The sequence below is a fragment of the Zootoca vivipara genome, chromosome 2, assembly GCF_963506605.1.
Source record: "Zootoca vivipara chromosome 2, rZooViv1.1, whole genome shotgun sequence".
Classification (NCBI taxonomy): Eukaryota; Metazoa; Chordata; class Lepidosauria; order Squamata; family Lacertidae; genus Zootoca; species Zootoca vivipara.
The window spans coordinates 78,191,232-78,206,966 of NC_083277.1; the positions used below are offsets into that span (position 1 = coordinate 78,191,232).

At 41.8% G+C, this 15,735-nt stretch overlaps 1 protein-coding gene across 2 annotated transcripts in view; it reads left to right on the forward strand.

Moving 5' to 3' along the window:
• Positions 1-15,160, forward strand: part of SLIT3 (slit guidance ligand 3) — a 414,666-nt gene extending 399,506 nt beyond the window's left edge. The window contains exons 33-36 of one of the 2 annotated variants that reach the window (XM_035105174.2): positions 6,663-6,817; positions 7,909-8,194; positions 9,167-9,375; positions 12,129-15,160. In XM_035105174.2, the coding sequence (XP_034961065.1) occupies positions 6,663-6,817; positions 7,909-8,194; positions 9,167-9,375; positions 12,129-12,370 (892 nt within the window). In that variant the 3' untranslated portion in view covers positions 12,371-15,160. The remainder of the gene's footprint in view (positions 1-6,662; positions 6,818-7,908; positions 8,195-9,166; positions 9,376-12,128) is intronic. The other variant, XM_035105175.2, reaches the window with a different exon arrangement.
• The last annotated feature ends 575 nt before the right edge of the window (positions 15,161-15,735 follow it).

The following is a 15,735-nucleotide window of genomic DNA, read 5'->3' on the forward strand; positions in this document are numbered from 1 at the left end:
CATTTATAATTGACCCGCCTAATGACAAATAATTACAATTACAACAAATAAAGGCTTGACAAATCTTGCTTTGCATGTCATGCATCTATTTCATATATTGGTTTCACCTTTTAAGTTGCATTATTGAAGTAAATGCACTTTTCGACAATATTCTAATTTTCTGAGTTTCAGCTGTATTGTTTAAGGAATGCTTAAACAGACATACATGCTGCTAAAATGTGAGTGTTCCTATGTATAAATTTTTCAGGGTGCATTAGCTTTTTGAGACATACATTGCCCTCTAGATCTCCAGGCAAATAATCCTATTTATTTGCTTTATTTACTTTAGCTGTACTGGAAATGTTGAACCTTGGACAGCATGTTGCCACCCTACTAATAAAGGGAAAGCAATTTCATTTCCTGGCTGGCTATCTGGTTTCTAAAGAGACAGCAGGGTAAAAAAAATAAATGCCAGCTTCCAGTTTCAACTAAATATCTTCATTTTTCTGCTTTCCATTCAAACCCAGGAACATTTTTAATTATATCCAGCACTAATCACTGTCAACAGAGCATCTTTAAGTGAATAAAGCAGGTGTACGTCTTTTTAGAACAAGAAAAAGCTATTATAAACCACTTCTGGATTAAAAACTTCCTTTTGAATACATTTACATTTTTTCTCCCTTTAGTCTTAATCATTATTTCTGTATTGATCTGTACTATGCAAACAAATTTAAGGCCTAGCATTATGGCCACTTAATGCCTATTTCAATCCTGAATGTAAAAAATGCAGGAAACAGTTTCTTGCAAATATTATATAGGAATGTCATTCTTGCCTCATATTTGGTTGCCAAATAGCTGTTCCCTATGGGTCAGATTACATGTGACATTTAATCATTTGAAAGCTGTCCCTGAGGTTTATGGTTCTTTGCTGAAGTCTAGATGAGACATTCAAATGGGAAGAAGGAGTGCTTATCTCTCTCATTATTTCTTCTCAAAATTCCCCCCACTCCTTTTTTTGCCTGGGGTGGGGAGCAATACCATATGAATAACTGACTAAGCATCATATATAATTTGAGGAGTTTTCATTTTTTTAACCAAGTAACTGACCACTGCATCAATTGAAGAGTATAAGCATTATAGTTATTTATTGCAAATTAGCTCAGATTAAGAATCTTAATCTGAGCTAACTTGCAATAAATTATTATTGGTTTATTCACACACATATTTCACCCTTCCTTTGTTGTGGACTGATATCCATAACAGGTGGCGCTGTGGTTAAACCACTGAGCCTAGGGCTTGCTGATCAGAAGGTCGGCGGTTCGAATCCCTGTGACGGGGTGAGCTCCCGTTGCTTGGTCCCAGCTCCTGCCAACCTGGCAGTTCGAAAGCACGTCAAAATGCAAGTAGATAAATGGGAACCGCTACAGCGGGAAGGTAAACGGCGTTTCCATGTGCTGCTCTGGTTTGCCAGAAGCGGCTTTGTCATGCTGGCCACATGACCTGGAAGCTATACGCTGGCTCCCTCGGCCAATAATGCGAGATGAGCGCGCAACCCCAGAGTCGGTCACGACTGGACCTAATGGTCAGGGGTCCCTTTACCTTTTTAACCTCTAGTCAAGAAAATAATTTCTGGGTCAAGGAGACAACAGGGAACCTAACATTTATGTTTGTAAGGGAGACAAGAGTATGTTCCTTGCATGTTGACATCATGTTGTTCAAGACCATGTTTGTTGCTTGTCTGGTAGAATTCATCAAAAGATACTAACAAGGATGGGGAACCTTTTTGAGCCCAAAGGCCACATTGCCTTCTGGGTATTGCCTTCTAGGTATTGTTCTGGGGACTACAAACCTGACCTTGAGCATAGATTTATTCCATTCAGCTTTCAGTTCTCAACTTGAGTTCCAGGGAGCAGAGTCTCTGCTTCTTTCTGAATACTGCATCTGTTTTAAGAAATTCCTGTTATGGATATCAGTCCACAACAAAGGAAGGGTGAAATATGTGTGTGAATAAACCAATAATAATAACAAATAATTCCACCCTCATTCTATCATAGTCCTGGTTACCCAGTTCTGTTCCTCCCATGAAAATGTTGATGAATCACAAATTTGTTTTGACATATTAGTTTAATACAATACCTCCCTGAAAACTGGAATAGGGTCGCTGTATGTGATAACTGCTTATGACAGCTACTTTCCATACATTTTGTTTGTGTGTGTGTTTGCTGGAGGGGGGTCATTTTATAGGCAGATAGAACAACATCCTTTAAAAAGGCAAATCTAATGCAACTATTTTGAAGTGTGTTTATATTTCAATGAGGTTTTTTAAAGCATATATTGTGAATTCCAGAAGAATGGTTCCCAACAAGGCAGATTCCACTCATTGTACAGCATTTTAATAGTCTTACTGGAACTTAGCCCAAAGTAAAAACTTGAGGACTGTTTCTAATTGGTTGGCAGAAAGTTGCTAAGACAAGCTTTGGCTTTATGAATCCAAACACAAAGTTGGTGCTGATCCAATTCCTATTTTAAATTCCCCCTCTTTCTCTCTCTCACACGCACATACACACATTGCTATTTCTTATTTAATTTCTTATCAAAATAATCCTTGAAAAAGTGCTAGATGTGTTTGCAATCCCAGATCATTTACAGATGTTTGGATCTGATTACATTTTCCCTTTGACAATTGTACAGCTCAGCTTCATTCTCAGTTCCTAGAAAGCTTTAAGTTTTGTGGTACTTTATCCTGCCCCAGCTCAATTTTTCTGCCAGGCTGTTTACATTTTGATTTGAGATGAACGGGTAGTTCACTGTGTAAATATGAAAGCAGTACTAGTCACCATCACCCTCTGCCTGAAATTGTCTTTCAGTAATGCTCTACTGCCACCTAGAAGTCAAATGCTAGACTGCACCTTAATTTCATACTACAAAACTTCATTTCCCAAGGCTGTGTACTTGACAAAGTCACCTATGCCAACAATAGTTTTCACTGGCTCTATCTGTCTGAAGACAACCCATACACTAGCATTGACAATATTCTGATTTATGCTAGATATTGACTTCATCAGTTTGGTGGCTAATTCAACAAATTATTTGCTTTATTTGGCTAGTTGCACAACTGAAGAGGAAGAGCAGTGTAGTGCAAATGAATCCTTGACACAATGCACTGTTTTGAGAGAATGGTCTGAAAAACACCTGGTTGACAACTGACCTCCCATTTTAACAAAACCCTGTCACCATAGCCAATAGCCCTCTTCTCCCTTCAAAGCACAGTCAGTATGCACTGTTGGCCCAACTGTGATGCACTGTTCAGTGTCTGTGGCTTTCTTCCCTTCATCTCTCGCCAAGCCACTGTCTCCAACTGTCTCAGACGATTGTTGACTCCGCTATAGCAGTAGCAAGCCAGGCTCTCTAGGAAGAAACATTCACATAAGCACTTATCATCTTGAAAGGGAATCCTTTCTTGGAATCCAGAGTTGTCTTTTTGAGGGTACAGCAATTGTATTTAACAAAATGCAATTTTTCAAGTGCTCCTTGGAGCATTAGTAGGATGGTCTTTAATTATACATAATCAGCTTTAAAACTCTGGGACACAATCCAACCAGAGTCCCATTTATGTGTCCCATTGGTTTATATCACATAGGCTTAACTATGTATTTAGCTTTCCCATTGAAAGCAATGGAGATTACATGCTTAACTTGGAGTGGATCATGCCCTTATCGTCTACTCTTTTTCAATAAAGTTTAAGTAAATGCTATTTCACATCGATTGGCAGACCACCACAATGCTTCATCACAATTTGCTTTTGAATCTCACCCTCTCAGTTTAAAAGAAACCATTTTCTATGTGGCAGGCAGGTGCTACTGCCTGGTAAAGTTAAAGCTATGGACAGCAGCCGTGATTGCAGCTATGATACATTTACACTAATAGTTTCCTGCTTGTTTGTAATAGTCAGTGTCCCTCTGGTGGTAGGCATCATCCATCACTTGTGGTGGTTGAATGTTTTGTTACCTCTAAAATATCAAAAATCATTTATAGAATCTCAGTGGCAATAGCAGTAAAAGTTACGCACTTCAGAATAGCTACTGCTGATCCTTGAGTCAGAAATAACTGATCATGTACTTTTAAAATGCAGCATATTTTTTATTTGATGAAGTGTGTACTTCAGAATAGTGGTAAACAGTAAAATGAGGAGCAGTCCATTGTTTAATCAACACTGAAGGATGATGAGAAATAAAATGCTTTGCTGAGAGTGTTTGTCTTCAAATACATGTTATGTGTTACCACATTATCAGCTATTATTATTATTATTATTATTATTATTATTATTATTTGCACCCCACCCATCTGACTGGGTTACCCCAACAGCTTAATTTGTGTAAATGGTAAAAGGTAAAGGACCTCTGGATGGTTAAGTCCAGTCAAAGGCGACTTTGGGGTGCAGCAGCGCTCATCTCTGCTTTCAGGCCGAGGGAGCTGGCGTTTGTCCACAGACAGCTTTCTGGGTCATGTGGCCAGCATGACTAAACAGAGCACCGTGTCAGAAGCCAGAGCGCATGGAAAGGCTGTTTACCTTCCAGGTGCAGTGATACCTATTTATCTACTTGCACTGGTATGCTTTGGAACTGCTAGGTTGGAATGAGGTGGGACAGAGCAACAGGAGCTTAGCCTGTTGTGCAGATTCAAACTGCCAACCTGCGTCCCCATTTGTGTAGTTTTTATAGTCAGGGCAGCCAGATCAGTTTGGACTTCTAGATCAGGTCCTAGATTTCTGATTGTTAGAATGTTTGGGTGAACACATTTTTATTATTGGTCCTCATCCATTACATTGCTTGACAGACAGTACAAAGATTTTTTTTAAAAAGACTGGTTATGACGACAGGCTTAAATTCTAATTAAAGACAGGACACACGATGCAAATGAAGTAAGGAAAAAGGACTTTTCATCTTGTCAGAATTCTGTTACTAAAATTTAGAAATATAAGCCCAATTAGGGCTAAAAAGATTTTTGAAATGGAAAACTATTTTTTTAAAAAGAATTTTACTAATGTTTACAAAGACATTTGAAATGTTCTTCCATTTTATTCAAGTAAAATTCAAACTTTCTTATGTGCTCTACCAAGACATATGAGCCTCTATATAATCCTGTTAATCAGAGCATTTAAAACTTAATCTCAAAAGGCCATATGCTGCAGAGGACCCAGTGATTTATGTCTGTGCACTCTGGCCTGAAATAAAAACCAGCAGTGCTAAGTACTATGGTGTTATCTTCTGACAAATGACTGTGGTTTTGTCGTCTTCAGATAAGAGGGCTGAGTTGGGAGAAGGGAGACTGTTGCTGTAGACATTGATTCTACCTCAAAAGTTCAAAGGTCATTAATTATGCTGCCTCTGCTCAAAGAAGCAGCTCCTCCCATCACAAGAATTTGGGTGGCTTTGTTTATACCACCACAGTTCACATACCTGACAATACCAGCCGGTTCATATGCTCATGCAACAGTTGTGCATGTGAAGCCCAACATGTTTTGAGAGTCAGCGGGTCTTCTCCTGACCTGTCCTATGTAATAGCCTCATTGAGAAGAATCAAATGGTATTTTTTACCCTATCACATCAGAACTATCAGCACATCCCACTGAGGTTTCAGCTGAAGTCCACTTCTCTCTGGCAAGCTTGACAGTAAGCTTTCATTACCATCACCACACGGTTTAGATCAGGCATAGGCAAACTTGGCCCTCCATGTGTTTTGGGACTACATCTCCCATCATCCCTAGCTAACAGGACCAGTGGTCAGGGATGATGGGAGTTGTAGTCCCAAAACATCTGGAGGGCCGAGTTTGCCTATGCCTGGCTTAGACTATTCGCCCAAATCCATTCAGCTCCAGTACTGTTGACTCTTACTCCAGACCAAGTAGCTAGTTCCTGACTACTCTACGCACATAATCAGGAATCAGTACCGTTAAGATAATTGTATGTTCATATGATAATTGTGTTCATATGCTAGCCTAGGTTTCTAATCTGGGCTACAGAATAATTTTATGGAATTTAGGAAAGATCCTGCCACAGTCACACTCGGTGCCTTCCAACACTCTGGTTCCAACCAGCACTTAATATAGTGTGGTATTTCAGTGTGCTGTAGACAGCTATCTCAAACAAACAAAAAATTGTGAACCTTTTGCATGTTTTTTTTTATTTGCACAATTGCACCCACCCCCAAAAGTGAAATATTTAAAAAGGCTTAACTAATAATAATGACAAATAATGACAAAATAATGATATATAAAGAAGAAATAGTCTTCAGTTGAGGCACAGTCATGCAACACGAGTTAAAATACCACTGAATAGTTATTTGCAGTTTTGGCTACACATTTACAACCAATACTAATATAATGAACTTTTGTATGTTATTTTCACTAATATGTTCATTTTTATACCCACTTTCCCCCTAATATATGCATTCTTGTGAACATTCATTGGTTAGAGAACTTCATCTCAAATTTTGGAGAAGTCTAATTGTTAGAGGATCACTGTGCCTCAGTTTGCATATTGTTTTGGATAGTGCAAATTTGATAGATTCAGTTTTAAATGTGTACTGAATCAAATTTCTTCTCCAACTTCTACTAAGCCTGAATATTATAGTTAAACACCTTCCTAATTTCCACTTATTTTCTCCCCCCCCCCCTCTTTCAGTGTGGAAACAGTAAATGATGGGCAGTTTCACAGTGTGGAGTTGGTAATGCTGAACCAAACACTGAATTTGGTTGTGGATAAAGGAGCTCCCAAGAGTCTTGGCAAAATGCAGAAACAGCCTGTAGTTGACGAAGACACTCCACTCTACATTGGAGGTAAGTTCAGTTTTTGACAGTTTGTTACTGACAATCAAAGCAGATGTGACAATGGAAGAGCCATAATTGCATATATATTTTCCAAATGATAGATGCAACTGTAAGGGAACAATTTGAATCAGGGCTGAAGTGCTGGACGAAATTATTTTTCCAGTTCAAATTACCTTGCCAAACAGGCATTTTTCCCATAAGGAAAAGTATAGTTCTGGGGGAACAATTCAGATTTGGAAAATGACAGAGGCAAAAGGGTTAAAACTCCTCCTCTATGCCACAGTCCCTATTCCAATCAACCTTTCACCCCAACCGGCAGCTTCATTTACCTTTTTTTTAAAAGAAATAAATGCAGAAATCTGTTCATTGGGGTGCTTGTCTAATCTCTCTTGGGAGGGAGTTCCACAAGTTTAGGCTGAGCACTGTTTTGAACCTGGGTCACAGTGTCCAAACCTATTAGTTTAACTATTGTAATTTGTTTTGTTTGTACATAAGGTACAAACATAAGGTTTGTACATAAGGTACATAAGCGGGTGGCGCCTAGGGCTTGCCGATCAGAAGGTCAGCGGTTTGAATCCCCGCGACAGGATGAGCTCCCGTTGCTTGGTCCCTGCTCCTGCCAACCTAGCAGTTCAAAAGCATGTCAAAGTGCAAGTAGATAAATAGGTACCACTCCAGTGGGAAGGTATACGGCGTTTCTGTGCGCTGCTCTGGTTTGCCAGAAGCGGCTTTGTCATGCTGGCCACATGACCCGGAAGCTGTACGCTGGCTCCCTCGGCTAGTAAAGCGAGATGAGCACCACAACCCCAGAGTCGTCTGTGACTGGACCTAACGGTCAGGGGTCCCTTTACCTTTACCTTTAAGGTATTTATGTGTATTAGAAAATCCAGTATGACTTTGGAATAAGATACAAAACAATCATGCTTAAGAAATGATGGAAAAGGAGGGGTGTAAACCAGAATATAATGTACATTGCGAACTACTACTATTCACTTACCTAATTCCCCAGTGTGACCATCCCATTTCATTGACACATATTTCTCAGAATACCTTGAAGATGCTGAAGTATTCCCTAAAGTGTGTTGCAATGTTCCTTGCAGGCATCCCTACATCCACGGGGCTGTCTTCGCTGCGGCAGGGCACAGAGAGGACAACCAGCGGTTTCCACGGGTGCATTCATGATGTCCGCATTAATAATGAACTGCAAGATTTCAAAGATCTACCACATCAATCAGTAGGGGTCCTTCCTGGTTGCAAGTCCTGTAACATTTGCAAACATGGCATCTGTCGCTCTATTGAGAAGACAAGTGTTGTCTGCGAGTGTCATCCGGGCTGGACTGGATCACTCTGTGACCAAGAAGTTAAAGATCCCTGCCACAACAGCAAGTAAGGGTGCTTCCAGACTGTTGCTATTTTCAGGTGGGATTCAGTCACATACCAGCAAATCCAGGTTGCGTAATTAAGGTTGATTTAGCACTATTTCGCAACAAACCTCCTAAAATGGGATTTTTTTGCAATAAGGAAAGGAGCAGGGAGATGCACTAAGGAAACATTTTCCTCTCATGGAAAAATCAGAATGAATGCTGAATAAATATCTGACATTGTCTGGTCTCTAGACAATGCATACAAACTAGGGGAAATGATTGATAAATAGGTTGCCTGGAAGTAACGTAAGTTTCCCTCTGTGTTGAATGGAAAACAGGGCAGGGGAATGGGATATTTATACACCAGTCAACAAACATGCTGAGAAAATGTGTGGGAGCCTGTGCCTGTCTCCCCCTCCCACCCCACAATGGTATGTTTTATGGAGAGCGAGTTAAATTTCAGATTATTTCCCATCTGTATATTTAGAACTGTGGATTTAAAATATGAGTCACAAAAACAACTACCGTTCTTTCTGGTTTCTGAATCTCCATAGAATCTCCTTGTGCTTGCTGTGGACTAAGTGCTACTCATGCATGCATGTTTTTCACAACCAGCTCACAATGCCAGCTCACATTTTTTTCCATTTAATCTGGATTAATTCTTTCCATGAAAAATCCAATAATTTTTTTTTAAAAAAAGAATGCCAATGACTCATTTGTGATACCAAGCCTCATCTGTAAGCCACAGAATCTACACTTTGGGGATGTTGACATTTATTGTACAGCATTTATCTGAGGCTTTTATGCACCACTTTTCACCATCGGATCACAAAGCAGTTTCTATATAGAAAAGCATCACAGAATAAAACATCAAAACTTTCAATTAAACTGTTTATAAAAATCAACCTACAATTTCATTCCATTTCTGGAAGCTCTTTGTTCAGCTTTTGATAGATACACATTAGCTTTCTCTCTTTTTCTCCTTTCCTCCAAGATGTCTCCATGGTAAATGCATAGCCACCACCTCTGCTTACACATGTAAGTGTGTAGAAGGTTACATGGGCATGTATTGCGACAGAAAGAACGATTCCTCCAACTCCTGTAGAGGTCTGAAATGTAGCCATGGGCAGTGTAAGATCTCAGCACATGGGGAGCCCTCTTGTGAATGTGATCCAAATTACAGTGGAGAGCGCTGTGATAGAGGTTGGTATAATTGCAACTTGTGTGCTATGTGCTTTGCCCTTACCTGTTTTGTTCATTAACAAATGAGTATAAGTGAAAAGAGTTCTGCAGATTTTTCTCTATTCCAGAGTCGATTACCATGTTAATACTGTATTTCACATAGTGAGATGGCAAACTTTAAAAAAAGATGAAACACATCTTGGATGGTTCGACTGATAGCAACTTGCTTTCTAGGGTCCACTTAGCACCAGCACTAGGATCTGTTCTTTCATACATTTAAATGTATAAACATACAGTGGTACCTCGGTTTACAAACACAATTGGTTCTGGAAGTCTGTACTTAACCTGAAGTGAACTTTCCCATTGAAAGTAATGGAAAATGGATTAATCCGTTCCAAACGGTCTGTGGAGTACTTAAACTGAAGCGTACTTAACCTGAAGCGAACTTTCCCATTGAAAGTAATGGAAAGGGATTAATCTGTTCCAGACGGGTCCGCGGAGTACTCAACCTGAAGCATACTTAACCTGAGGTATGAGTGTAATTGGTTCCGGAAGTCCGTACTTAACCTGAAGCGAACTTTCCCATTGAAAGTAATGGAAAGTGGATTAATCCGTTCCAGACAGGTCCACTTAAACTGAAAATACTCAAACCGAGGCATACTTAAACCGAGGTGTGACTGTATGATCAAATGGCAGGCGCATGAAGAATCTGTGGGAGTGTTCTCGTCTCTCCCAGCCAACCTGTGCCACTCACTGCATGTAGTTATCTCCAAGCTATCACTGTCTTGAAAGCTCTGGAGGGCCAGAGGTTATCTGCTCCTGGTCGACACTGACTGCCAGCACCTCTCCGTGGTTTCAGATAGGGGTCTTTCCCAGGCCTACCTGGAGTAGGGAATGCGAGGAATTAAATCTGGGAACTTTTGCATGGAAAGCATGTGGACTACCATTGATCTATGACTCCTCCCTAAATATATGTCCAATCACTGAGAAGAAAACATATTATTAACTCATGACTGGGATGGGCAGTCTGCAAAGTTCATCAGCAAATTCTTTTTCTCAGTTTGTTGCAATTTGGTAAAGATTTTAATGAAGAAAATAATTTACTTTAGCCAGCAAATAAACAGGAAGAACCTCCAGCATGCAGCTAGTAGTAGCTTTCTACCTAAAAGATAGCAACATAGCCATCCTACATGCCTTCTGTCCCAAAGAACTAATTGGATAAGTCCCAATAATGCCAATAAGTACACATGGTTCAGTGCATGATTAATCCATATAAAATAGTCATCTGGTCTCTTAAAATATAGGAGCTAAAGTTAAGATAGTTCTGCACAGAAAAGGGAAGAGGCACCATGGGCGTACCCAGGATCAAAACTAGGGGGGGCAAGGGGAGGGGCCAAGGCACGGAAGGGGAGGGGCCACAAAGTGGGCGGGAACGGCGAACTCGCGCTCCGCCGGGCTGTGCCCCTCCCTAGAAGCAGGGCTGGTGGGCGGAGGCGGAGCCCAGCCCAACGGAGCGCGAGTTCAGCGTTCCCGCCTGCCGCGCCGCGCTCTCTGGTTCCCCGCCGCGCTTGGCCTTGCCAGAGGGCGCGACGGGGAGCTGGAGGGAGGGCGCAGCGCGGCGGGCGGGAACGGCGAACTCGCGCTCCGCCGGGCTGTGCCCCTCCCTAGAAGCAGGGCTGGTGGGCGGAGGCGGAGCCCAGCCCAGCGGAGCGCGAGTTCGGCATTACCGCCCACCGCGCCGCACTCCCTGGTTCCCCGCCGCGCTTGGCCTTGCCTGAGGGCGCGCCGGGGAGCTGGAGGGAGGGTGCGGCGCGGCGCGGCGAGAATGGCGAACTCGCGCTCCGCCGGGCTGTGCTCCGCCTCTGCCCACCAGCCCTGCTTCTAGGGAGGGGCAGCCTGCGGCCCACTTGCCCCGCGGTGGTTACGCCCTTGGGGGGGGCAGCTGGCTTCTAGAGTAGGGCAGCTGCCCTAACTTGCCCCGTGGTGGGTACGCCCTTGAGAGGCACTGATACAAAACACACCACACTGATGGGGTATGAGATGGGATGTGATTCTGGTTCTGCTGTGCTAGCAGCTTCTATGCTGGGCAGGAAATGGGTGGTATGTTCAGAAGACCTCCCACCCCCAAGTATCGTTGCTTACCTGTATGAGATGCTTTGTTCTTATATCCCGCGTCACAGCAATGGACCTGAGGTTTCTGTTGGGTGCTTTTATCTGGACCCACAATTCCCAGGTGGATAATGTACACATGGATACGAGTATTTAGGTTTATGGGTTCAAATAGGCCACAACTTGATCCGGCGAAGGGGGAGAGAGGAGTACTCCCTGGCCACACTGCAGTTTAAATTATCTGCGGCCATGCCTCCTGCCAGCACTGATTGGTCAGCAGGGCCACCCCTGGCTGGGGCCCTGCCCAGCGCCACAGCCCAGATGGCGTGAGTTGGGGCGTCAATCTCCACCCCCCGCTGGTCACTGCAGGGGCCCCAATGGCTGCAACACCACCCACCAGAAAAGGCGAATGGACTTGCTGCATGTTAGGCTGTGATTTGATGCAGAATCCCATCTTCTACTGTGAGTGGAATTCAAAGTAGTGTTATGGAAACTGCTGTCATAGATACCTAGAACCAGCATATCTTCAAAATATTCTGGTATTAAGTGCACTTTGTAGCAATCTGATCTCGGCATAGGCCAAGGATGGGGTTGTATTTGGATTCATGTTCTGGATGTTCAAACAAATGATAAGATTTCTGAAAGCATGTATTTGTTTGTCCTAGCAGAGAATCAGTGCCAAGGAGAGATTATCCGTGAATTCATTCGGAAGCAACAAGGTTCGATTGCATGCGTCTCCCTGGTCAAGGTGCCTCGTGTGGAATGTCATGGCAGTTGTGGGAATGATCAGTGCTGCATTGCCCTCAGGAGCAAAAGGCGGAAATATGGCTTCCAGTGTGTGGATGGCTCCTCCTTCACAGAAGAGCTAGAGAGGCATGTGGAATGTGGCTGTGCAAAGTGTTTATAAACAGCTGATCCACCTCTTTGCCCCTTTGTATCGACTCAGATGTGCTATCAAAAACAGGACCTATTTACTTTTAAGTGAAGAAGAGAATATTAAGTATATTGTAAAATAAGCAAAAAATAGAAGTTATTTTTATTATGAAAAGTGACTATTTTCATCTTTTATTATATAAAGTATCTGACCGTTTTGGGTATATGTATCATATAGTGAGTTATTTTTACTATGGATTTTTTTTTTACAGATGTAAAAAAGAAAATTAGGAAAAAAATATTCCAAACCTAAACACAGGGAATAATAACAGAGTATAGTTGATAAGCTTTGCACGATGGCCAGACGTGAAGGTAATTAAGAGATTGCCACAGAAATCGCAAAACAAGTATTTGAAAGGTTCTGGATAGATACACATCTAGGAGCTATAGCTCTCAGGGCCCCTTCCTATCCAGGCATGCTCAGTTAATATCCCTTTCGGTTGATCATGGACATGTTGGTTGTGTTTATCACTATTGTGGATCTGCTTGACTCCATTGCCAAAAAAAAAAAGCACACCACAATGCTGCCGTGGCTTGAGCCTTATGCACAGATATTATGCACATAGTAATGCAATGGTGATAGTAACATGGTGTTTTGTCTTCTATGTATGATTAATTCCCACACTGTTGTTTTTGTAATTTGTAGCATGGCCACTCTTGCAAAAGCAAAATTTGGGAAATGAAGGCTTTTTTTTAAAAAAAGTAACAGATGAAAAGTAAGCACTGTGTAACACCTCAGCAGCAGCAGACAAGATAATCCTGGTACTTGGCACAGCCTTTCCTGGCCATCCAGCACATGGAGCAGCATTCCCTTGAGTCCCATTCTGCATGTGCAGACTATTGCACATTCTTATGCAAGGGAGGGGCCATAAGGAAATCTCCTGTGGAGGTGGCATCCTCTACCTCCATATGACTTTATGTTTTAGTTTGCAATGCAAAGGATGCACTGAAAGATGCCTTACCAGACTATGACGATCCTTTTTTTTTCATCTCCACATCCTTACTATAGGAGTATTTCACTTACTCCAAGGGTTCTGCCACAGTGCCAATTAAGTACTTCTTTAGATTCGAGTCAAGCCTACGTAGCCTGAAACATCCCCATGACAACTGATTCATACAGCAGTGTGTGGAATTTCTCAACATATAGATTGCATCCATACCACTGCCAGACATTTTAATGGATTAGCAGTGGCCCACATGGTAAGTCACTCTACATGTTACAACTGTCATGTGGAGTAGCCACTGTAAGGAGGCGCTTTTACACAGTTTTCACAAGGCCTTTGACATTTTGTATACCCACGTCTGGCTTATTTTCTCAAGTCCCTTCCCCCTCCTTCCTCACTTGGATGTGTAGTAAGGACAGCCTGTAATTCCAAGGAATCACTGATGAGACAAAGTGGAATATTCAAAAGTGCCTGAGAGAGCTAGTACTCCACATTCAAGTTTGAGCCTGAAACCTGACAAGATCTCCTGAACTTAGGATCAAGTCTCTTCACAGCAAAGGATATCCATATTTATCAGGAACAATGTTTGTCTTTAAAAACAACCATGGGAGTGAATCCCACTAATGACCAGTGCAGCCTCTCCAAACAGAACAGATTTGTATCATGCTACAAGCATTTTACTCATTTTTCAGATTTCAGGAGTCTGAAAATGCTTAAGAGTCTTTATTATAATTGCAGTCTTCTGAAAGCCACAATAGTTTGTTCAGATTTCCTTATAGATTCTCAGGATAATTTCAGACAGGAGGGAAATGACTGATACAATAGTTGCCTTTCAGAATAAATAGTAGTGCATGGAGCCTGCAATCAGTGAAACGTAAAACAATCACTAGTTACTTTGCCAAGAACTGATTGAAATAATACAGTTCAGGAGCTGGTGGGGAAGAAAAGGCCGCTATGGAGAGTGGGGGTTGTCATTTTGAGCACAAAATGTGATGCTAGAAGCAGCTGGAATTTATAATGTAGAAATGTACCACAGTCTGCAGAGACCAAAAGTTTGCAAAAGCAAATGCAACAACACTCTCTTGTGTGAACAAGACTTTGGCACAATCATCCTTTTCTTAATGATTTATTCTTTTTCATGGCATCTGTTATCCAAGAAGCTATTGCCTCTGTTGCTGAGAATGGAAATCCAGCCAGAATAGCCCATTCATAGAGTTGTAATGCTACCAAAGGCTATACACTGCAAAGTAGGAAAATAATTGTACTGTATTAAGATATAACAAAGTAAAGAAAGGAGGTACGATTTTCATAAGGGTCTTCTTTAAGTACACAAGTTTAGAAAGCCATCAATGTTTTGTGAAATAATTTCAAGAATGTTTCCAAAATTGACAGGCTGAGGAAGAACTAGCCACAGTAGAGTGAGGCTGGCAGTGTTCCATCAGTACATATTTGGACTATGTTGTGATTTAGAAGAAAGGACACTTTATTTGTTTTCTAGCAGTGGACAGTTTATACTGTGCTGTGTTTCAACTGATATGATATGGAATCTTTTGTTTTGTTTCTAAGTGCCAAAAGGTCTATGAAGTTAGTTTTAAAAGTGTTAATTAGATCTCTTTAAACTGCCTAAATGACGGTACGTTTTGGCTATTGTAAATGGAACACAGTAGCTTACTTTTAAAAAATTAATATAAATAAAGATGCTAACCCTATAAAAATTGTACATTGGCAATGTGGGTTGCTATGAATTTTGTGTATTTTACTAGATTGTCCTATTGTGATGTATTAAATTTAAGTAAATTGTTGGGTTATGGACAAATGTACCTTGTTCTGTGTTGCTATGCAAGTTATTTTTCTATCCATTAGGTCCACATTTTCACCACAGTACTATACCTGCTTTAATTGAGTGAGCGCCTCTGGTAGCTGCCCATCTAGCTACACAGTTCACGGAATTCATTGTAGCACGTCCAATGGTGGACAATGCATATGTGGATGAGCGTATGGAAGAAGGTGTTGCTTAATATACACGGGTCCCAAGCCATTTAGAGCAGGGGTGGGCAACCTAAGGCCCATGGGCCACAAGCGGCCAATGGGGATTGTTTAACCTGCCCCCAAAACGCCCCCAAACTGAGCCACCCACTCGACAAGTCCCTGTCCGCTGCGCTAAACTGGTACAGCGCAGTGCGGGGACTCGCTTCTGTGGCGCCAAAAATAATGTCCATGCAGATGCAGACACCGGAAACCGTGGGCAGGTGTGCAATCTAACCCACAGAGGGATCTCTGCTGGAGTGAATCGGCCCATGCAAGGTAAACCTTGCCGACCCCTGATTTAGAGCTTTAAGGGTAACACAAGAATCTTGGGTTGAACCCGGAAACAACCTGGCAGCCAGTGCAAACT